The sequence below is a fragment of the Ahaetulla prasina genome, chromosome 3 (assembly GCF_028640845.1).
Source record: "Ahaetulla prasina isolate Xishuangbanna chromosome 3, ASM2864084v1, whole genome shotgun sequence".
Taxonomy (NCBI): domain Eukaryota; kingdom Metazoa; phylum Chordata; class Lepidosauria; order Squamata; family Colubridae; genus Ahaetulla; species Ahaetulla prasina.
In genome coordinates this window covers 231189249-231212930 of record NC_080541.1, presented here as the reverse complement: position 1 = coordinate 231212930, position 23682 = coordinate 231189249, and the positions used below count along the sequence as shown (strand labels likewise).

The 23682-nt window shown below is 52.1% G+C and overlaps 1 protein-coding gene across 4 annotated transcripts; it reads left to right on the top strand.

Moving 5' to 3' along the window:
• Positions 1 to 12788: 12788 nt before the first annotated feature.
• On the top strand, positions 12789 to 23033 carry PLTP (phospholipid transfer protein). Of its 4 annotated transcripts, none has more exons than XM_058176008.1 (16): positions 12789 to 13627; positions 15419 to 15539; positions 15843 to 15942; positions 16980 to 17108; positions 17812 to 17967; positions 18217 to 18280; positions 18787 to 18850; positions 18956 to 19047; positions 20322 to 20498; positions 20663 to 20722; positions 21649 to 21813; positions 22025 to 22092; positions 22215 to 22257; positions 22433 to 22496; positions 22647 to 22723; positions 22801 to 23033. In XM_058176008.1, exons 2-16 carry the CDS (start codon positions 15431 to 15433, stop codon positions 22906 to 22908), a joined length of 1476 nt encoding a protein of 491 aa, XP_058031991.1. In that variant the 5' UTR covers positions 12789 to 13627; positions 15419 to 15430; the 3' UTR covers positions 22909 to 23033. The 4 variants fall into 4 exon arrangements, with proteins under 4 accessions (XP_058031991.1, XP_058031993.1, XP_058031995.1 ...); XM_058176010.1 differs by lacking the exon at positions 12789 to 13627 and adding an exon at positions 13665 to 13931; XM_058176012.1 differs by lacking the exon at positions 12789 to 13627 and adding an exon at positions 13959 to 14388.
• Positions 23034 to 23682: the final 649 nt, after the last annotated feature.

Sequence of the window (23682 nt, the reverse complement as noted above, 5' to 3'; positions counted from 1 at the left end):
GGACCCTCTGCGCATGCGTTATGCCGGCGGGCGCTTCCGGCCGCGCAGGCGCAGTTCGGCCCCCGGCCGATAGAATCCGCGCATGAACAGAGGAGCCCGCGCCGCCCTTGCGGGACGGCGCCATCTTGGTGGTCCCCGTGAGGCCTTCCGGGCGTTGATCCGCTCTCCGCTCCTTCGGAAGGGCGGGGCGCTTTGCACGGCCGGCTAGAGCGTCGGTTCCGAGAGACCCGGACTCGTTTGAGCGTCGAGTGTGGCGGGGATCCTCCGGACGGTTCCGGTTCCCTACCCGGGGGACGCAGTGGGGCTCCACGGGGTCTCCGAGGCGGCCCTGCGTGGAAGTGGGGGGGGGGTCCCCCGTTCTCCGGTGTGGCGTCACGTGGGGAGAGAATCCGGGCAGCCCCGGGTTTATCGACCGGGGTCTGGCTTGACGCTCCCTGGCCCGCCGGTGAGACGGATTCCGTTGGGCTTCCTCTCCCGGTCGTTTTGTCCCCCCCTTTCCCCCCCCATTGAGCAGAAGTGGAGGTACGTGGCTTGGCTGACGGTGCCTGCAGTTCTTCAGTTGGATTAGCATCTAGCTTTGGCCAGAGAAGGTAAAATAAAAAGCTCTATCCTCTATAAAAGACGCAGAGTATTTTGTCCACTACTTTATATATTGTTCTAATCCATAAGATGATTTAATTCATCCCTGGAAGCTTTCAAGAAGAGACTGGACAGCCGTCTGTCAGAAATGGTATAAGGGTCCCCTGCTTGAGCAGGGGGTTGGACTAGATGTCCTACCGGGTCCCTTTCAACTATTATTCTATTCTTTAAAAAATTCTAGTAGTACAAAGCCTTGGAAAGATCACCCTTGGAGTAATGCAGCCAGTTTTCCTCATGATACAAAAAAAGATGCTGAGACTGGAAAGAGCACAGAGAAGAGCAACAAAGATGATTAGGAGGCTGGAGGCTAAAACATGAAGAATGGCTGCAGGGATTGGATATGTTTAGAATGGAATAAAATAGAATTTTTTATTGGCCAAGTATGATTGGACACGCAAGGATGCAATGGTGTCTATGCTCTCAGTGTACATAAAAGAAAAGATACCTTCATCAAGAACTCTAAAGTGAAATTAATGAAAAGAAAGACTAGGGGATTGACATGATAGCAGTCTTCTAATATCTCAGGGGCTACCACAAAGAAGAGGGAGTCAAGCTATTCTCCAAAGCACCTGAAGGCAAGATAATAATAATAATAATAATAATAATAATAATAATAATAATAATAATAATAATAATAATAATTTAATTTGTATACTGCCCTTCTCCTGAAGGACTCAGGGTGGTTAACAGCCAAATAAAACAACAATCGAGACACATACTATTCGACTAAAAACAATAATTAAAAAACTTATTTAAATTTGTCCCAAGTTTTAAAATACATTCAAAAACCCTATAAAACTAATTAAAATTAAAACCCATAAAATCATCTAAAATATTAAAATTCAGGCCAGTCCCGCGTGAGAAAATAGATATGTCTTAAATTGGCGGCGAAAGGTCCGAAGGTCAGGGAGCTGTCGAAGTCCAGGGGGAAGTTCGTTCCATAGGGTGGGAGCCCCCACAGAGAAGGCCCTTCCCCTGGGGGCCACCAGCCGACATTGCTTGGCGATGGATGGAAGATGAGCGATGGATGGAATCTAATCAGCCTGGAACTAAAGGAATTTCCTGACAGACCAATCAACCAGTGGAAGAACTTGCCTCCAGAAGTTGTGGGTGCTCCATCACTGGAGGCTTTTAAGAAAAGACTGGACAACCATTTGTCTGAAATGGAATAGGGTCTCCTGCTTGGGCAGGGTTTGGACTAGAAGACCAATTCTGTTTTTCTGTGTTCTAATAAAAGCTGAGGGCACACCAAGGATTCAAGGAGGTGGAACTGCCCATCCAAACCATCTGCACAACTTTCCAGAGTAAGTCTGTGGAAATGCTCAAAACATCTAGGCCGTGGTTTTGCCAAAAAGCTGCTGGACTTCCTTGGCTTTTTTTTTCTCTTTGAAAACATTTTGCTTCTCATCTAAGAATCTCCCTCATTTGTAACTTAGAATTGAAGGAGTTTCCTAGAGCGAAATCTTTTCAAAGAAAAAAAAAAGAACAAAGTCCGGCTGCCTTTTTGGAAAAACACCTTTGGAAGGAAGTGTTCCAACTTCAGCTACTTTTATGGAATATGCACTGACTCCCAGAATTCCCCCGTCAGCACTTGGGGATTTTGGGAATTGAAGTCAACACAATCTGAAATGGTGGAAGTTTAGAATTGCTCCAGACCTGAGTACCATGGTTCCCTGAAGCAAAAACTCAATACCAGGTCTGAAGCAAAAACATGCTTGTTCAAACCGTTTTCTGTGGCTAGCTTTCGGGCCTCTTGATCGTGGCTTCTGGGATTTCTTTTAATGGGCTGCATAACCTGAAAAAGTTTTATAACTTTCAAGTGGAAGGGGATGCTTTGAGGTTATTGTCCTAAGATACTGTGTGGCCAAGAGCCTCACCAGACAAGGGTTATGCTTCAATTAATTTTACATAGCATATAGTATATGAAGGTAGCAAGGAAGATTTTATTAACCTGGGCTTAGGGCCAAGTGTGCTGTCTGTGTGTCGCTGGTGCATGCTGAAGTGGATGGCTTGCTTATGTGTTCACAGTATCACACAGACCCAGAAACCTCAACTGAGGGGTTGGGCCCTGGTTAATTAGGGCTTAGTTAATTAAGGCATGTTTACCAACAGTCAGTGCCTGTGGGGAAGCCCTAGAGGAGGTCAATCCCCTGTTGGGCTACCAGGTATAGAAATGGGAGCCTCCTGTGGCTGTAGGGTGGGGTTGGGGGAGGGGAGAGAAGTCTTCCTTACCTTTATTTAAGGCTCTGCAGATTCAGAACTGGATTAAATGGCCAAGCCAGGCTGTTTCTTCCTGGGTTTGGGGCAGAGTGAAAACTGGCCAAAGTGAAAGTTGCACTTAGGGAGGGGTGGGGTGGGGGGTGAGGGGGCTTGGCCAGAAAAACCTGCAAGGGCCCAAAGGGGAGGCAGTTACAGGGAGTCCAGCATATGGTGACAATTGAGCCCAACAATTCTTTTACCAAGTTGAGTTGTTTGTTAAGTGAGTTTTGCTCCATTTTGTGACCTTTCTTGCCAGAGTTAAGTGAATCACTGTAGTTCCTAACTTAGTAACACAACTGTTAAACAAATCTGGCTTCCCCGTGGACTTTGCTTGTCAGAAGGTCGCAAAAGGGGATCACTGCCCATGAGGCACTGACCATCACAGATATAAACCAGTTACCAAGCGTCCGAATTTTGAACACGTGACCGTGGGGGTGCTGCAACGCTCATAAATATGAAAAAACTCAGTCCCTTTTTTCAGTGCTGCTGTAATTTCAGACGGTCACTGAACAAACTTGTAAGTCAAGGATTGTCTGTACTGTGAACGCCCAGGGGCCACGAAGGGGGCCCAAGTAGTGGCCAGTTCAGAATCCTCATCCCAGTTGCGCTCAGCTGCTCCGTCGGGGACACTTCCAGGCCAAAGAAAACAACCTGGGCGGAAGGCTCAGCTCTACACTTCTTTAAAATAAGTTTTGTAGTTCCAAGATGTGACAGCGGCTGACCTACAGTTGGGCTTTCTGAAGTGAATCGCTGGGCGCTGAAGAACAAAAGCAGGAAAAGATGGTTTGTTTGTTACAGGAACTTTTCTTGCCTGGGCTTGTTTTGTGGATCTTGGGGTGAGACAAATCAAAACAGACCCACATGAAACAATGTCACAGGAACAAAGAAAACCCCACAGGTGGTCCAGCCAATAAATTCCAAAGTTCTCAGTAAATATTGCAATAAAACTTGTTGATGCAAAAAACTTGTATCTGGTATTTTTATTGCTTTGGGACATTTAAAAAAAAAGATTTAATGCAGGTAACACTTTGTTGTTGTTAGTTGCAAAGTCGTGTCCGACCCATTGTGACCCCATGAACAACTAACACGTAATCCAGTAGATTTAAATGTTAAGGAATCTGTCAGGAATGTTTTAATTTGGAATGACTTAGATAGAAGGGGAACTTAAATTTGCAGTTGATACTAAGCTGGCAGGAATCTTCCAGGTGAGGGGTTGTCCTGGATGACCTCAAGGGTCCCTTCTCACGTGACACTGTAAGATTTCCTGATGCACCCATATTGTTACTCTATGTCCTGTGCAGGGAACCATGATGCTGTAGCCAAATTCTCTGTCAAGTGTCCCAGTGTGGGGCTGGTGTCCAGAGACAGGCTAGCTGTTCTTTTCAGGAGGAAAGTAGAGATTGGGAGGGGAGGGGTAAAATTGCCTCCCTCCCCCACCCTCCAGAAGGCTATTTGTATATTTACAAAGTCAACTGTGTTGCAGACGCCCTGGGCAAACCCACTCCAATTTGGATATTGCTGGTGTGATGTAACACCAGATTCCTCCGTAGGTGAGTAACTGGGAAAAGCACCCGGAGGCTGGTAGTTGTGCCTATGGCTTTGCCTTTTGGGGAGGGGGGGGGTCAGGATCCTGGCCCATGCTGCTCCTCCCCTTGAGAGAGTCCTGCTCCAGCAGGAACCCTGAATTGGAGGGGCTGCCCTGTGCGGTTGGAGAGTAAGCAAGAGGCAAAGTCTTTCGGAGACTTCCTGAGGGTAAGAAGCCCCGGCAGAGCCCAACTTGTGCAGGCAAGAGAGGCTCTTGCTTGCCCTGGTGCCTCTCCGTCTGGGATTCTCCCTCTTGCTTCAAGTCCAGGGAGGCTGAGGTGATGGTGCCAGGGATCAGGAGACACCTTGTGGGTGGGGCGTGCTCTCTTGTGCCAGGGCTGGGATGCCCCGGATGGATTGCAACCCAGAGCAGAGCTCTTAGAATGAACCTGAGGGCCTGACGGGGCCACCTGGCTTCTTCCCCAGAAGGAATTCATCAGAGCTCTGGGTGCTCGGGCAGCACCCCGAAAAAAAAGTCCTTTGGGGTGAGGAGCAACTTGCAAGCCAAGGACTGGGCAGGGGGTGAGCGGGTCTGCAGAGGGAGGCCAGAGCTTGTAGGGAACCAGAGGCTTCCTGCTCTGGGGTCCAACCCCTCTAGTCCAACGGGGGTTGGACTAAAAGACCTCCAAGGTCCCTTCCAACTCCTGTTTGGGAAGGGCCTTGGGTCAGCCAATGGTTCCGGTAGGGCTGCATCCTGAGGAGAAGCCAGCGACTGGCTCTGTAAGCACCCTGCTGGCCTTCCTCAAAGGCCGGAGCCTCACCGGCCTTGTTGCAAGAGACCTGCAGCTGTTTCCTCCAGCAGAACCCAGCATGCCAACAGGAAAGGCCCAGGGGTGTGGCAGTGGTGAAGGAAGGCCAGCCAAGGGGGTGGTTTGTCCCTCCAGATGTTTTGGGAGTCCAGCAGCGTGGGGGGGGGGTGATGCCATCCACAGGAACCTGAAATCTGAGCAGTGCCACTATCCCCACCCCAAAAGCCACCCTGAATTTGGCTCTGGCTGCCACTGGTGCAGCCACTTCCCTCAGATGGGACATGGGTCTGCGTCCGTGTGTCTGTGGGGACAGTCTTCCATGTGCAGCGGCTTCCCAGAGGCGAGACCTCTGCTGTGGGCAGCCCTGCTTGCTCCGAACCTGCTGAGGTCAGCTTTGCTGCCCAGGCTCTGCAGAAGGTCCTGCTTCCTTTTCAGAGCCGGCCGGCCGCTCAGCCCCAAGTCACCTTCGGCCACAAAAAAGTCAGGCCTCCCTTCTGCCCACGGCCCTGCGGTATTCGTTTCCCAGAGGGGTCGAATATTCACAGGGAAACTATTTTAACTAAAAGGCAGGAAAGGTGTGTCGTAATAACAACTGTGCAGCCCAGTGTGGTTATGCTGGGATGGCAACAGATTACAGGGAAGCTTCCTGAAAATAAATGCTCTGAGGAGCAGCTGCAGCTTCTGAACTCATGAAGTGGCTTCCCGGGCAGAGAGACCAGCCACGAAGGGTCTCTGAGGAAGGGCAGCACGGCAGAGGGTGGCTGTGACCCAGGACTCTGGCAAGACCCAGCCATCCAGGCCTGGCATCCTGGGAGATGCAAGCCAGGGACCTGCAGGGAAAATGTTGGAAAGCGAGGCTGGTCCAGAGACATAGTCCTCAACTTACAACAGTTCATTTAGTGACCGTTCAAAGTTACAACGGCACTAACCATGTGTGCATTTTCATCCATATTTTTTTTGCTTTTTTTTTTTATTGAAAAAGTTTTAAACAAAAACATTTTCCTCCCCTTCCCACCCCCCACAAAACCCCCTTCCCCCCTCTCTTCCCCCCCTCCCCGGCTTCCCAGGTCAATCACAAGGTATTGTTATACATAAACCAAACATAGAGTAAAATTTTCCCTTCTAATCCAATTAACCTCGTCCAAATCTTTTCATTTCCCAACCCCCCCATTACATAAAATAATATTTCCTAATTATTCAAAGGCAATCTGATATTTCTTAATCTGATATCTGTTTTGTAAATAATCCATTTTTTCCATTCAATTAAATATCTTTCCTGCGTATTGTCTTTTTTTTTTGCTTTTAAACATGTCCACATGTTCAACCCTCTGCCCAGGCAGGAAACTCTACACCACTTCAGACAAATGGTTATCCAACATCTTCTTAAAAATTTCCAGTGTTGGAACATTACCAATTTCTGGAGGCAAGTTGTTCCACTTATTAATTGTTCTAACTGTCAGGAAATTTCTCCTTAGTTCTAAGTTGCTTCTCTCCTTGATTAGTTTCCACCCATTGCTGCTTCTTCTACCCTCAGGTGCTTTGGAGAACAGCCCGACTCCCTCTTCTTTGTGGCAACCCCTGAGATATTGGAACACTGCTATCATGTCTCCCCTAGTCCTTTTCATTAAACTAGACATGTCCAGTTCCTGCAATCGTTCTTCATATGTTTTAGCCTCCAGTCCCCTAATCATCTTTGTTGCTCTTCTCTGCACTCTTTCTAGAGTCTCAACAACTTTTTTACATCGTGGCGACCAAAACTGAATGCAATATTTCAAGTGTGGCCTTACCAAGGCATTATAAAGTAGTATTAAAACACTTCACATGACCTTGGTTCTATCCCTCTGTTTATGCAGCCCAGAACTGTGTTGGCTTTTTGGGGAGATGCTGCACACTGCTGGCTCATATTTAAATGGTTGTCCACTAGGACTCCAAGATCCCTCTCACAGGTACTACTATTGAGCAAGGTACCACATATATGGTATCTATGCATTTTGGTTTTTTTGCCTAAATGTAGAACCTTATTTTTTTCACTGTTGAATTTCATTTTGTTAGATAGCACCCAATGTTCAAGTCTGTCAAGATCCTTCTGCATCTTGAGCCTATCTTCTGGAGTGTTGGCTATTCCTGCCAGCTTGGTGTCATCTGCAAATTTGATGAGTTCCCCATCTATCCCCTCATCCAAGTCATTGATGAAGATGTTGAAGAGTACTGGGCCTAAAACAGAGCCTTGGGGTACTCCACTGCATACTTCCCTCCTTGAGGACTACATGTTGAGTGTGGTTGGTCAGCCAGTTACAAATCCATCTGGTGGTAGTGCTGTCTAACCTACATTTTTCTACTTTATCTAGTAGTAGATTATGGTCTACTTTATCAAATGCTTTACTGAGGTCCAAGTAAATTATATCGACAGCATTCCTCTGATCCACTAATTTTGTCACTTTGTCAAAGTCTGCAATAAGATTAGTCTGGCATGATCTGTTTTTGACAAACCCATATTGTTCATGGCTTCCATGGCGGCTTTGGACCTGACCCAGGTAGTTAAGGGTCCCACCCATGCTGGGGGTAACACTCTGGACCTGATTTTTGTTTCGGGACAGTGGCTTAATGATCTGGATTTAGGGGAGTTAATTGTTAAACCCTTGTCATGGTCAGATCATTTACTCCTTCAGCTAGACTTTTGAACCGCTACACCCCACCGCAGGGAGACGGAGCCGATTCGATGGTTCCGTCCCAGGCGCCTGATGGACCTGGAGAGGTTCCTGATGGAGCTTGGGCCGTTTCCTGGGGAATTAGCCCACGACTCGGCTGAAAAACTGGTGGCCGCCTGGGAGGAGGCGGCCACCGGGGCTTTGGACCACGTTGTGCCTTTGCGACCTCTGACCCGGCACCGAACTCAACCAGCTCCTTGGTAAAATGAGGAGTTGAGAGAGATGAAGCGCCGGAAAAGACGCCTAGAGAGTGTCTGGAGGTCCAGCCGCACCGAATCCGACCAAACACTAGTTAGGTCACATATTCAGACCTATCTAGTGGCGATAAGAACGGCGAAACATAACTATTTCTCCGCTCTTATCGCATCGGCAGATAATCGCCCAGCCACCCTGTTTAGGGTGACCCGCTCCCTGCTTTCGCAGGAGGCTCGGGAGGACCCCTTGCAGGGTCGTGCTGAGGATTTTGTACAGTATCTGTCCGATAAAATCGCTCGGATCTGTAGCGGTCTGGATGCTGATTGGATAGATCCGGGCGAGATGACGGGGCCGAGTCTTGTGGACATTACCTGGGCTGAGTTTGATCCTGTAACTCCCGACGACATGGACAGGTTGTTGGCTAGGCTGAATCCCACCACATGTTTATTGGACCCGTGTCCCTCCTGGTTGGTACTGGCCACACGGGAGGTGACACGAGGCTGGCTCCTGGGAATTACCAACGCTTCTTTGTTGGGGTGCATTTTCCCTACCGCCTTGAAAGAGGCGGTGGTGAGGCCCCTCCTCAAGAAGCCTTCCCTGGACCCAGGTGTATTGGCGAACTATCGTCCAGTCTCCAACCTTCGCTTTTTGGCGAAGGTTGTTGAGAGTGTGGTGGCATATCAGCTTCCCCAATACCTGGAGGAATCTGTCTTTCTAGACCCGTTCCAGTCCGGCTTCAGACCTGGGTACAGCACTGAGACGGCTTTGGTCGCGTTGGTGGATGACCTCTGGAGGGCTTGGGACAGGGGATGTTCCTCTGTCCTGGTCCTTTTAGATCTCTTGGCGGCTTTTGATACCATCGACCATGGAATCCTGCTGCGGTGGTTGGAGGGATTGGGGGTGGGAGGCACCGTTTATCGGTGGTTCTCGTCCTGTCTCTCTGACCGTTCGCAGACAGTGTTGGCAGGGGGGCAGAGATCGACTTCTAGGTGCCTCACTTGTGCGGTACCTCAGGGGTTGGTTCTCTCACCTCTCCTGTTCAACATCTACATGAAGCCGCTGGGTGAGGTTATCCGTGGTTTTGGGGTGGATTACCATCTGTACGCTGATGATACTCAGCTGTACATTTCCACTCCAAACCACCCCAACGAAGCTGTCGAGGTGATGGTCTTGAGGCCGTGCGAGTCTGGATGGGGAAGAACAGGCTCCAGCTCAACCTGACCAAGACAGAGTGGCTGTGGGTTCCGGCGTCCCGGTACAGCCAGCTTTCGCCTTCGCTGACTGTTGGGGGTGAAGTATTGGCCCCCAGGGGAAGGGTGTGCAACTTAGGCGTTCTCCTGGACGATCGGCTGTCTTTAGAAGAATACCTGATGGCTGTCGCCAGGGGAGCATTTTATCAGGTTCGCCTGATTTGCCAGTTGCGCCCCTTCCTTGACCGGGACTCCTTATGCACGGTCACTCACGCCCTCATTACCTCTTGCCTGGAATATTGCAATGCTCTCTACATGGGGCTCCCCTTGAAGAGCACCAGGAGGCTCCAGTTAGTCCAGAATGCGGCTGCGCGGGTAATAGAGGGAGCACCACGTTGCTCCCATATAACACCCATCCTGCGTGGCCTTCACTGGCTGCCGGTAGCCTTCCGGGTGCAATTCAAGGTGTTAGTGACCACCTTCAAAGCGCTCCATGGCTTAGGACCGGAGTATCTACGAGACCGCCTTCTGCTACCGATAGCCTCCCAACGACCTGTGCGCTCCCACAGAGTGGGCCTGCTCAGGGTGCCGTCGACCAAACAATGTCGGTCGGCGGCCCCCAGAGGGAGAGCCTTCTCTGTGGCAGCACCGGCCCTTTGGAACTAGTTACCTCTGGGGTTACGCCAACTCCCCGACCTCCGAACCTTCAAGCGGGAATTAAAAACTTTATTATTTAATCGTGTGGGACTAGCCTAAATGTATTTTAAATATATTTTAATTATAGTTTTTAAATTTTAAAGGGTTTTATGTCGGTTTTGACCGTTTAGTAAATTGGCCAATTAATATATTCATTTTAAATGTTTTTAAATTTGTTATTTATATTATGTGTACTTTTGTGTTTTTAATATGGCTGTAAACCGCCCTGAATCCTTCGGGAGAAGGGCGGGATAGAAATTGGATTATAAATAAATAAATAAATTGGCTTTTGGTTATTACTTTTTTGCTTCTAGGTGTTCGGTGATTCGTTGCTTGATTATCTTTTCCAGAATCTTCCCTGGTATTGAGGTCAGACTGATAGATCTGTAGTTTCCTGGATCTGTTTTTTTTTCCTTTTTTGAAGATGGGAACTACATCAGCTCTTTTCCAGTCCTCTGGCAGCTCCCCTGTGCTCCAGGATCTTTGAAAGATATAGTTCAGTGGTTCTGAGATCTCATCTGCCAGTTCCTTCAGAACCTTGGAGTGTAATCCATCCGGTCCTGGTGATTTGAACTCGTCTAGGGTAGACAGGTGTTCACTTACCATTTTCTTCCCTATTTTAACTTGTGTTCCTAATCTGTTCTTTGTGGTGCTGTTTTTGCTAGGTTGGATTGTTTTTTCCTTTTGTGTAAAGACAGATGCAAAAAATGAGTTGTTCTGCTTTCTCCCTGTTGCTTGTCACCTTCTTGCCACTTTCTCCCAGCAATGGGCCAATTGTTTCCTTGACTTTTTTCTTGTTTTTAACATGTTGGAAGAAGCTTTTTTTTTGTTATTTTTTACTTTTATCGCAAGTCTTTGTTCATTGTGAGCCTTAGCTTTCCTCACTTCATCTTTACAGGTTCGGGCTATTTGCTGATATAAGCCAGAATTATTTTTGTTAGACATAATGCCAGAAAAATATGAGAAAAGGAATTTATATTTGATATTACATGTCTTGACAGCAGCAGGAATTGTATTGGCACAGCACGGGAAAAATGAGGAAACACCTACAGAAGATGCGATAACCAAAAAAATGTGAGACTGTGCAGAAATGGACAGACTGACACTGAATGTAAGTGAAAAAGGAGACCCAGACTATTTTCAAACATGGGGCTTGTTTTACAAATGGTTAGACAACAGAGGTAGAAACCAGGAACTGGAAAAAATAGTATTATGTAAGCAAATTAACCCAGACAATACACTGTTCACAAAGACTTATGTATGTAAAGAAAAAATGTATAAAGAAATAATAAAAAGTTACAACGGCACTGAAAAAAGTGACTTATGACCATTTTTCCTACTTGGAGCATCCCCACCGTCAAATGATAAAATCCAGGCACTTGGCAACTGACTCATATTTATGATGGTCGCAGTGTCCTGGGGTCACGTGACCCCCTTTTATGACCTTCTGACAAGAAAAGTCAGTGAACAAGCCAGGTTCACTTAGCAACCATGTTAGTAACAATAATTGCAATGATTCTCTTAGCAATGGTGGTGAGAAAGGGGACACAAGGGGCAAAACCTAACAATTTCTCACTTAGCAGCATAAATTTTGAGCTTAATTGTGGCCGTAAGTCGAGGACTATCTGTAGCTCCCACTGTGGGTGGCTGAAGAGTGGCTGGGGATGAGGGTGAAGGGAATCCTCCTTCCTGCTCTTCCTCCACAGCAACTGCTCACCTGAAGGTCAAGTGACCCCCCCCTGAATTTTGGGGGGTCCAAAGACCCAGCTTGGCGGGTGTCACCAAGCTCTTTTTTCCTCCTCTCTGAAAATCAATTAGCCCTCCCTCCAGTCCCTTGCTGGGGATGGAAGCAAGCAGAGCCACATTCCCCCCCTCCAGCCCCCCCTCTGTTTCTCTGGAAATTTTGTGATTTAGTGTTTGGGGGGGTGGGCAGGAGAAACTCTGGATCCCCCGTATCCTGTGGCTGCTGAGTGTCCTTGGGAGGAAGAGGAAACCACCCAGCTCAGAACTGCTGAGTGGCAGAATTTGGAAGGAGGAAATTGGTGAGTGAGAAAGCAGATGGAGATCCCCCTTCAGCCATGAAGCCGGCCCCTCCTGTCTGCCCTCCCTGCTAGAGTTACAGAGGATAAAATGGGGGGAGGGCTGCCCATGCTTTGGGCCTAGAAAAAGTAGAGATAAGAAGTGGTGGGAGGGAAGAAAACCTCTGGCAGGGCTCCAGCCCCCCCCCCCCCCCATGTTGTGTCTTTCAAAGGAGTTGGACGGAGCGTCTTGGAGGGGGGGATGGAGGGGAGCTTTGATTATGCTTTCATCCTCCCTCCTAACAAACAGGAAGCAGCAGGTGAAGCTAAGCAAGATCACATCAAATACCTGTACAATTAGCACAGGGGCCCCCCAAGGCTGTGTGCTCTCCCCACTTCTCTTCTCTCTGTATACCAATGACTGCATCTCCAACGATCCATCTGTTAAGCTGCTGAAGTTCGCAGATGACACAACAGTGATTGGTCTCATTCGAGACAATGACGAATCCGCATATAGACGAGAGGTCGGACGACTAGTCTTGTGGTGCAACCAAAACAATCTGGAACTGAACACACTCAAAACCGTAGAAATGGTGGTATTTATTTATTTATTAAATTTTTTATACCGCCCTTCTCCCGAAGGACTCAGGGCGGTTTACAGCCATAATAAAAAACAACAGCAATATACACATAAAACCATAATTAAAAAACTTATTATACAAATGGCCGAATTAAAACATTTAAAATAAAACCCCGAATTATAGAATGTTAAAACATTAAAACTAATTAAAATCCTATTGAAATCCTATGCCAGTCCTGCGCGAACAAACAAATAGGTCTTCAGCTCTCGGCGGAAAGTCCAAAGTCCAGAGTCCAGGGGGAAGTTCGTTCCAAAGGGTGGGAGCCCCCACAGAGAAGACCCTCCCCCTGGGGGCCGCCAACCGACATTGCTTGGCGGACGGCACCCTAAGGAATCCCTCTGTGCAAGCGTGCAGGTCGGTGGGAGGTATTCGGCAACAGCAGGCGGTCCCGTAAGTACCCTGGCCCTAAGCCATGGAGCGCTTTAAAGGTAGTCACCAACACCTTGAAGTGCACCCGAAAGATCACAGGTAGCCAGTGCAGACTGCGCAGGAGAGGTGTTACATGGGAGCAACGTGTGGCTCCCACTATCACCCGCGCAGCTGCATTCTGAACCAACTGGAGCCTCCGGGTACTCTTCAAGGGGAGCCCCATGTAGAGAGCATTAGGAGAAACCCTTCCATACTTCCACCTCTCACAATACTAGACAACACAGTATCAACAGTAGAAACCTTTAAATTTCTAGGTTCTATCATATCGCAAGATCTAAAATGGACAGCTAACATCAAAAACATCACACAGAATTCTCGGCTCAGGCTGCAATTGCCCGCCCCCCAGGGCAGCTGGATCCAAGTGGCTGACAAAACACAGATTTCTAGCAATAATCTCCTAGCAGGTGGGGAGGGTGGGGCACCATCCTAGTTTTCTGGCACAGCTGCTCTCTGGAGACAGGATATGGAGCACATTTCCTGGGGAGATCAAGGAAGTTCAAGGAAGCTCCTTCCAAGCCTGTAAGCAAGGGGGTGCAGGGCCCATTGAAGGGGGTGGAAGCCCACCATGGACAGGCAGGCTCTTCTGGCCCCCTGACTGGGCACCCCGACCCTGGAGGGCTGCAGCTCCTCTCCTTGTTGGGGAACAGGCCTTCTGCAATGAGTCCGGACCTTGCAGGTGGTTGTGGCTCAGCCCAAGGTTGCTCCTCCCCAAAGGCTCGCAGCTCCCTTCTCCGGAGGGCAGCCGGCGCAGGGCAGAGCAATCCTGCCAGATAGCCCCGTCTCGGCCCGCAGTGCGCAAGAGGCAGCCCGCTTGGCCGTCCAGGTGGGGATGTCTGCCCCTCTCTCCCTTCCCAGTCACAGGGGAGGCGGAATCATTCCCAGCGCAGCGCCCTCGCCGGGGAAGCGGCCATCCCGGGACAGAGGCCGGGACCCTCTTTGGGGCTGGGAGAGGCCAGGGCTGCGCGGGCGCACCTTCCGTGCCGGTTCCCGGGCGCTCCCCTCTGCCGCCAGTGTGGCGGCTTCTCCCCTCCTTGCCCGACACACCCCCGTGGCTGCCGCCCGCGCTCTCCTCGAGCCAAGTTCGCCCCGGTTGCGGAGAGACCCCGTGGCTTCCCGCCCTTGCAGTAGCGACCGAGGCCCGGCATCCCGGCTAGCGGCAGGACTCTCCCTCGCCTCCCCTCCCTCTGGCTGAGGCGGGATCCGGAAAGCCGCCGCGAGGGAGTATAAAGGCGGCTGGCAGAGCGCGGGTGGCCGGACAAGAGAAAACGGGAGGCCGGCAAGTGAGGCGGATGGGCGGGCAGGAGGCGAAGGCGGCTCTGGAGGGCGGGGGGGGGGGCAGGTGGGATCCCTTTTCCTCGCACCCCCCACCCCAATTCCCGAAGCGGCCCTGGCCGGGAGAAGCAGCCCCAACCCGGGCGCCGCTCTGCTCGGGTCCTTCGCGCCAAGCGTAGTTTCCTCGCCTTCCAGACTTGGGACCCAGCAGGAGCAACTTCGCTCGGCGCGCTGCCTCTGCCGCGGGCTGCCTCTCCAGAGCCTGTTCTCCGGGCGAGCGGGCGCAAAACCGCGGCTGCCGGCAGCGACGCTTAGGCGGGCGGGCTCCGAACTCCAAGAAGGGGCTGTCTGAGACCCTCCCGGCCCCACATTGACGGGCGAGTTCCGCCCTTCCCCTTCCCTTTCGCCGCCAGACGGGACCCGCTGCCGGGCTGCGCGCTGCTGCGCTCACTTCGGGCCGGGAAGGGCCTGGATGGGCGCGCCAAGTAACCTTGGCCTTTCGGGGAGGAGAGTCGGCCTGGGGGCTTGCTAGCCGGAGCCCCCCCTTTCCGGCATTGCTGCTTTCTCCGGGGACCAGAGCGGATGAAGGGGCCGAAAGACGCGCGCTGCGAGGTCTTTGGGAGAAGCCCCTAGCCATCTCTCCGCGCCAAGCTGGGATACTCTGGCTTGCCCCCGCTTGATCTCTGCCCACGGACGCCCTTAAGGCAGTGGAAAGAAAATACTGGCAAAGGTCCGGGTCTCCCCAGAGCCCCAGCAGAGAGACGCCCACCTGTGGCCTCATCTCCCCAGAGGACTGGCTCCCTTTGAAGCTGGATGGTGCTGCCATTTGTCTCTGCCTGCCTGATCTACCTACCTATCTACCTCTCTCTCTCTCCCTCAGTTTATTATGCTGCCCACCTCACCTGGAGAGGGCCTTCCCTTGTGGGCCTAGGAAAGTTGCCCAAGGGGTGCTTGGCAGATGTTCTTAGGACTGGGCCATTCTGAGAGGAGCCCCCTGCACACACTTCCCTCCAGAAACTGACCTCTTGCCCCTTACAGGAAAGAGCTGCCATGCCTCTGCACTGCCTCCTGTTGCTACTGCCCTGGCTGGGCACAGCCTCTGTGGCTGCCCAAATCCCTGCGTGCAAGATGAGAATCACAGACAAGGGCCTGGCGCTGGGTAAGCAGCCGGAGGGGAGTGGGGAGAGGGGGGCGGGGAGGAAAGCACAAGGAGTTTCAGAAGGGGGACCCCCATTTTCTCCCTGCTGGCTTAGTTGGCACTGCCCATTGCCCTCACAGGTAAGAGTGGCAGCCTGACTTCACTTCCCTACAGCTGGGCTGATAGTTTGGGCTCGGGGCCAGAGGTGGGTTTCAGCAGGTTCTGACCAGTTCTGGAGAACCGGTAGCGGAAATTTTAAGTAGTTCGGAGAACCGGTAGTAAAAATTCAGATGCTGGGGGGATGCCTTTGGGGGTCTCTTGCAGTGAAGCAGGAGGGTCTACGCTTCGTGGAGCAGGAGCTGGAGAGCATCTCTATCCCTGATCTGCATGGCAAGCAGGGCCGGTTCCACTACAACATCAGCAAGTGAGTTGTCTGGGTGGGCCGCTTACAGGCCCCAGGACCCGGCTCCTCCCAAGAGCCCTTCAACCCCCCACCCCCGTGGCCTGCCTGGCTTGGTGGATCCCTGATCAGCTGAGTTCACCCAGCCAGCCTATGAGCCAAGGGTGATGGTCTGTGGGAGATGGAGGGAAGAGCTGCAGCCAGGGGAAAGGAGGCAGATGAGCCTGCAGGAGGAACGGGGCCTCACCAAGGAGAGAGGAGAAATTTCCTGACGGTGAGAGCAATCAACCCATGGGAAAGAAGTTGCCTTTCTGAGAGCTTCATCCCTGGAGGCTTTCAAGAAGAGACTGGACTGCCATCTGTTGGAAATGGTGTAGGGTCTCCTGCTTGGGCGGAGGGTTGGACTAGATGACCTCCAGGGTCCCTTCCAACTCTTGGCTTAAGGCATTAATGCAGACAAAGGGTACTGCGGTTGTAAGTGTGTGTGTGTGTGTGTGCGCATATGGAATTGTCTATCCTTTATCCTAAAATATGGAGGCTTCCCCCAGGAATTTAGCAGGGACCAATCAAAACTGGATGGATTGCAGGAGCTCTTCAAATGAGGCAGAGAAGTGCAATAGAATTTACCCTCCTGACTCTGTGGCGGCTTATGCAAGAAAAAACACACCGACTCCGTCGCAGGATTGAAGAGATCCGCCTATCTCTGCTCGGGGCTAGGCGGGCCTGGATCCTAGGCCAAGGTTACCACAACAACGTTTGGTCTCTCTGGAAGTGGCCAATTGGAAAAGCCTTCCAGGGTCTCCAAAGTCCAAACCCTTTGATTTCAGCACCCCCACCCCCACCGACTCCCCACGTCCATCTCCTTCCTGTTTTGCTTCTCCCTCTTTGCAGGGAGCACAATGCCCCTAACCGGGGGGCAACACACCCTGACCCAGGCTGAGGCGTGGCAGGGGCTGGCACCAAGGGGGGCGATGGCAGGGGAAGAGGTGGGGAGATGGGGTAGGGGACAGTGGCCTGGCCTGCGAGGACCCCCATCCTCACCTGACCGTCTCTGCCTGCAGCGTGAAGGTGACTCACCTGCAGCTGAACTTCTCTGAGCTCCACTTCCAACCGGAGCAGCACCTGGCCTTCCGGATCAACAACGGCTCCATTGGGGTGCGATTCCGGCGGCAGCTGCTTTACTGGTTCTTGTGAGTGGCTCATTCATTCATTTAAAACGTTTATTATGTCTTTATTTAAGATGTTTATATAGCCACCCTTCTTATTATACAGGTAGTCCTCGACTTGAAACAATTCATTTAGTGACCATTCAGAGTTACAACATCCTTGAAAAAAAGTGACTTGTGACCGCTTTTCACACTTACGACCATTGCAACATCCCCCATTTTGGTCACGTGATCAGAATTCAGGTGCTTGGCAGCAGAATCATATTTATGATGGTTGCAGTGTCTCAAGGTCACGTGATCTCCTTTTGCAACCTTCTGACAAACCAGATCAATTGAATAGGGGAAGACAGATTCGCTTTACGACCGTGTTGCTATCTTAACCACAGCAGTGATTCACTTAACAACTGTGGCAAGAAAGATCCTAAAATGGGGCAAAACTCACTTAATAAATGGTTCACTTTGCAACATAAATTTTGGAGTCAACTGTGGTTGTAAGTCGAGGAATACCTGTAACAATCCCTGGGTGACTCCCCATAAAAAAAAAGGAATATAATTTCGAATGCATTTCGAACCCAGGGCTCTCCGGCCTTGATGTGACCCCTGGTGCCTTCTGTACAGTCTGCACAGGGAGGGAGGGGGGAGTCTTAGGGATGAAGAGGGAATCCTGTGGCAAGGGGTCACTTTTGTGTCTGAAGCCCCCTCGCTTCTTCAACCACTTGCTGCCCAGCTATGACATTGGCTCCATCAAGACGTGGGCCGAGGGGGTCAACATCCACACCCTGCTGAGGCTCTCCAGGGACCAGGGGGGGCGCCTCAAGATCGCCAACATGAGCTGCCACGCCTCCATCGCCCGGATGCACGCTGGATTCAGTGGCACCCTCCGGTAACCGGCCCCAGCCCCTCCCTGCCCTGGGGGCCTGGAAGGGAGGGGGAGCCCATTTTGTCAAGGGGATTCCCCCCCCTCCAGGAAGGACCCTGGGGGGTGGGTGGCATGCCAGGACCTGGGGCTGCCAAGAGATAACCAGCCATGGATGCTTCCCAAGGAAGAAAACTTGGAAGTCCTGATTGGCAGAAGAAGCAGGTGGGGGGGGGGCATCTTTAGCCTTGACCAGCCTTTTCTGACTCTCTCCAGGAAGGTCTATGAATTCGTGGCCAAACTCATCACCACAGGGATGCGCTACCTAATCAGTCAACAGGTGAGCCCCAAGCCACAGGTGAGCCCTGCTGGGCCAAGGCGAAGGGAAGAGCGCACAGGTGGCAGGTGGGCCAGCCTCCCCTGAGTCCAGGGTAGAGCAGGGAAACCCTGATTTTTGCCTATCGAGCCCTGCAAATTCCCCCCCTGACATTCCTCTGTCCAAGGTTTCTCTCAGGGGCTCCACTGGGCTTCCAACCGCAGAGGGAACGTTGCTGCTTGGAGTAGCCTTAGGGAATAGACTGTTGGGGCACCTGAAGGCGTTTGGGGCCAGCCTAGGTAAAGAATCCGCTTGGATGCCCCATCTCTGGCACTTCATAGAATCCTAGAGTTGGAAGGGACCTCAGAGGCCTTCTAGTCCAACCCCACTACCCAAGGCCTTATACCACGCTAGACAAATGGCTGTCCAATCTTTTCTGGAAGAGCTCCAGCGATGGAGCCACCGCCACTCCAGGAGGGAGGCTGTTCTTTCTCTTTCCCCACCAGCTCCGGTTTCTCTCTGCCTTTCAGATCTGCCCTGCGCTCAACCATGCTGGGCTGGTGCTACTCAACTCCCTGCTGGACACAGTGCCCGGTGAGTGGTGGGCAGGATCCCCTTTTCCTGCCAAAGGCGGCGGAGGGAGAACTCTGGCCAGGGGGCGACCCTGGTGCAACGGGACTCTTTTCTCCCCTTCTGCAGTGCGCAATCCTGTGGACGAATACGTGGGCAGCGACTACTCCCTACTCAATGACCCCCATGTCACCCCGGAGAACATAGACCTGGATTTCAAGGTACCCGCTGACTGCCCCGCGCAGAGGGTTCCCTTATGGCAGGGGTCCCCAACCCCCCCAGGCCAGGGCTCGTGCAGAACTGGGCCACATGAGCGTGCTATGCAGCTCCATTTCCTTGACTGGAGGGCACTTGTGTGTGCGCGTGAAGCTTCGTCACACGCACGTGAATGCTCTTCGCTTGTGTAAATGGAGCTGTGCGTGTGTGCACATCTGCCACTTGCACAAAACTATTTCCTCTCCTCCCCCCCTCTTGTTGGTCTGTAAAGCTGGAAAGTTTGGGGGCCCCCGCCTTTATGGGATGTGGCATCCAAGAGAAATGGAGATGAGCCAATTCAACCATCCTCAGTGCTGCCAAAGGAGAAGAAGGGGCAGCCACGTTTCATGGCCGGTGGGACAAACCACTGCCTCACTCTGGGCTGCCTTCCTAGTAGCAAAAGGCAGGGTTTAAAAAAAAAAGGTTGCGCCACACTAAACACTCTCGAAACGTACAGCGAGAGGAGGCCTGTCCCTGCCTCCTGAGCCCCAGAGCGGCTTTTCCAGAAGGCGACTGGACCTCCTTGTCTTCCTTTGAAAGCTTCCTTTGAAGCTTCTCATCCAAGAAGCTTCCTCAGCTGTCACTTAGTCAGAACCGAAGAAGCTTCTTGGAGGAGAAGGGAAACGTTTTCAAAGAAGAAACAAACAAGGAAGGAAGTCCAGTTGCCTTTTGGGAAAAGCATCTTTGGGGTCACTGGGGCCTGGAGGATGGAGCAGCCCCCTAGATCTTTGCGGAAAAATATAGGCAGCCCTCGACTTACGACCCCAATAGAGCCCAAAATTTCTATCGCTAGGAGAGAAAGTTGCTAAGTGAATTTTGACCCCTTTTATGACTTTTCTTGCCAGAGTTGTTAAGTGAATCCCGGCAGTTGATAAGTTAGTAACACGATTGTTAAGTGAATCTGGCTTCCCCATTGAGTTGAAGGGGATCAAGTGACCCCAGGGAACTGCAACCGGCCATAAGTACCTGCCGGTGGCCAAGCAGTTGGATTTCGATTAAACGGCGGCTGCAAAGGTTGGAAGTGTCACAAGTCCCCTTTTTCAGCGCTGTTCTAACGTTGAAGGTCACTAAATGAACTGCTGTAAGTCAAGGACTACCTGTACAGCAAACATCCACCCACCCACTTTGATCCAAGCCCCTGGCTTGTATTTGTGGCCCAGCTCTGTCCCAGACGGCAGCAATGAGGGGAGGGGGCCGTGGCCCCAAAGGCCTGCCCTGAGCCGGCGCCTTCTGCTCGCAGGGCATGTTCTTCCCTCTGCAAAACGAGAACGAGACCCTGCCCAACCTGGCCCCGGAGCCCCTCCTGAGGGAGACGGAGCGGATGGTCTACATGGGGCTCTCGGAGTACTTCTTCGACTCCGCCCTCTTCTCCTACTACCAGGCGGAGGTCCTGAATATGGAGTTTGCAGGGGATGAGGTAGGCAGGGCTGGGCGGTGGGGGGGGGGCTCTCCGAGGGTCCGTGGCCAAGAAGGAAAGAGAGCTGGCAGGGGAAGTGCAGGGGGTGGGTGGGGGGAAGCTGCTGCCTTGCCCATCTCCTGCCTCTCACGCCCACCCACCCCGGCCTCCATCCCTTGTTGCAGGTGCCAAAGGATTTGCAAGTTTTGCTGAGAGCCTCTTTCTTCGGAAGCATCATGCTGTTGGTAAGGGTGGGTGGGGTGAACTTGGAAGGGAAATTTACAGGAAGGACCCCATTATCCCTGTAGGAATAATCTCGTTTTGAAACGAGATGGGTGACAAATAAATTTCATAATTGCCGGTATAATATCTGGCTGACTATGCAACAGTTCATAATAATTAACAGATTAACTGAATTGGAAGGGATCCTGTAGGTCATTTAGTCCAACCCCCCCGCCCGCTACACCATTTCTGACAGATGGCAGTCCGGTCTCTTCTTGAAAGCCTCCAGGGATGAAGCTCCCACAACTTCCGAAGGCAACTTCTCTTCCATTGGTTGATTGTTCTCACTGTCAGAAAGTTCCTCATCATTTCCAGATTGAATCTCTCCTAGATCAGTTTCCATCCATTGTTCCTTTTTCTGGCGTTTGGGTGCTTTGGAAAACAACTTGACCCCCCCTCCTCTCTGGGGCAGCCCCTCAGATATTGGAAGATGCTCTCCTGTCTCCCCTGGTCCTTCTCTTCACTAGACTAGCCAGGCCCAGTTCCTGCAACCGTTCATCATTTGTTTTAGCCTCCAATCCCCTAATCCCCCTGGTTGCTCTTCTCTGCACTTTGACTGTCATAAACTTTTCTCCAGATTTCTGTGCTAAATCATGCCAGTTTTGCATCTTACAACCCCAATTTATCTTCATCCGCTTCCCCTTTACAGTTCTTCTGCAACCCCCCCTCTGCCTCCCCCCAAATGTGGCGACCTGCTTTCTTCCAGTGTGGGAATCAAAACCAGAAGTTTTATTTTCAATTCCTTATTATGAGTGAGCTGAAATAGATCTCCGAAAGCCACAAGGCAGTTTCTGGTTCCTTTTTAGCAAGATTTCTTCTCCAGAGAAACCCAGCAGGGTCTGCTCGTCTTCCAGCTTGCCCCTCGGCTGACCCTCTGTCCTCTCCCCAGAACCCCGAGGTGGTGGATGCGCCCCTGACCCTAAAGCTGCAGGTGACCGAAGCCCCTCGTTGCACCATCCGGCCCTCCGGCACATCCGTCTCCGTCTCAGCCCTGCTCAACATCTTCTTGGCCCCCCTGAACCAGCCCCCAATTCTGCTTTCCAGTCTGACTATGGTGAGCCCCCACCCCCGGGACCCCCCTGCCCTGGGGAGGGGTTCCCATCCTTCTGATTGCTTCTGGTGTTGAGCAAGGGGCTTCCATCTGTGGGGGCTGCTGCTAGGATCCACAAGGTCTGGTCTGATGGGGACGGGACACAGAGCCGAGGGAGGGGTCTGGAAGCTGTGCTCTGGCTGGCCCTCCCCCATTGTAGACTCTTCCCATGCAGGAATCCCGCTTAAGTGCCAAGGTGGTGCTTCACCATAAGGCTCTACGGGTGCAGCTGGATCTCCGAAGGTAGAGCTGGGTGTCCCTGGGGTGCCTGTGGGGGGGGGGCGGTTTGAGGATGACCAGTGGCCCCAATTTGGTAGTGCTTCTATCATTCACCCCACCTTCTCTCCCCTCCCCCCCACATTCAGGTTCCGGATCTACTCCAGCCAGTCAGCCTTTGAATCTTTGGCAGTAAGTCTAATATTGAAGTCAGGCCACGGAGGGGCAGAGCCAAGAGCCGAGTCTGTCCTGACTGATGGGGGGGGGCCCTCCCGGTGCTGATCCCCACCGCCCAGCCAAATCCCTTCTCCTGCAATAGGGGCTAGGCTGGACTGGTCCCAACCCGTCTCCCCTGTCCCCCTTCCAGCTCCTCCCACTGCAAGCCCCCCTGAAGACTCTGCTGCAAATGACCATCATGCCCTTCATCAATGGTAGGCGGAGGGAGGTGCATGTGGGGGCAGGGAGCTGGATCCTTTGGGTGGGTGGGTGGGCTGCAGAGGCACGTTTGTGTGGATGCGCACACTCACACTGAGGCTTCAGCAATGGGCAAGACCAGCAAAGCCCCTTCCTCTTCCTTGCAGAGAAGACCATGAAAGGGGTCCAGATCCCCCTCCCCGAAGGCATGGACTTCACCAAGGAGGCCGTCAGGAGCCACTTGGTAAGTAGGACCCCTCCCACCAGGACCCATGGAGCTGGGACGCTCTGCCCAACCACCCACCCTCTTCGCCTCCTCAGGGCTACCTCACCATCGGAGCCGACCTGCATTTCACCAAAGGGCTGCGAGAGGTCATTGAGAAGCTCCGGGCGACACCGAGCCCTTCTCTGGCCTCCAGGGCTGCATAGGATCTCGTCCCTCACCTGGCCCCAACTTTACCTGCGTGCCTGAGTCAGGAGGGGCCCTCTGCTCACCTGACACAAGGCTCTTTGTAAGCCTCTGAGACAGCTGAATAAAGAGCTACGCTGCCCAACTCTGCCTCCTGTCTTAAGCAAGGGGTTGCATGTGGGGAGGGCTCTTTTCCGATCCCTACAACAGCCCTGCCAGGTAGGCCAGCCCAGCCGCACTATGGGACATACCGGAATGGGAACAGAGGTCTCCTGTCTTGGTCTGCAACTGGATGGACCCAGAGACACCTCTCAGCCAATGCCCTCCCCCCAGGGCTCTGAGCTGCCCCCTCCCCAGCAAAGAGAAGCACCCCCCCTACATCTGTTCCACTGTAGACCACCCCCTCCTGCCCAGCAAATGTGGCTGGAGCCAAAGTCTTGGTGGTCCCTTCAGGCTGGGGAAGAGCTCAGTGCAACACCTGCACCACCTCTGGATTTCAAGCAAAAAGGCCTTGAACCTTTCTGGGCTTATGAGCCGTGGGGGAGGGGCTGAGAGGGCAAAGCTTGCACCCCCCAAGTCAGAGAACTTCGAGTTAGTTGCTCAGAGAACCCAAAGTGCGCTCAGACTGAACCAAGGCTCTACCCTGGCACATGCTCTTCACCAGCCTAATTTGGAGGTTCACCTGACAGCAGCACCCCAAAATCCCAAGTGACTCACTCCTTCCTCAACCCTAAAGGGAACACTGAACCGTTGCTAAAACGGAATTCCAGAAGCCACAACTCAGCTGCAGATTC

Bases quoted from the DNA above. Each gene is read 5' to 3' on its own strand.
- PLTP (XM_058176008.1), top strand. From the start codon at position 15,431: ATGCCTCTGCACTGCCTCCTGTTGCTACTGCCCTGGCTGGGCACAGCC. The intron at 15,943-16,979 runs GTGAGTTGTCTG...CTCTGCCTGCAG, and splicing joins TTCCACTACAACATCAGCAA to CGTGAAGGTGACTCACCTGC. The intron at 22,093-22,214 runs GTAGAGCTGGGT...CCCCACATTCAG, and splicing joins GTGCAGCTGGATCTCCGAAG to GTTCCGGATCTACTCCAGCC.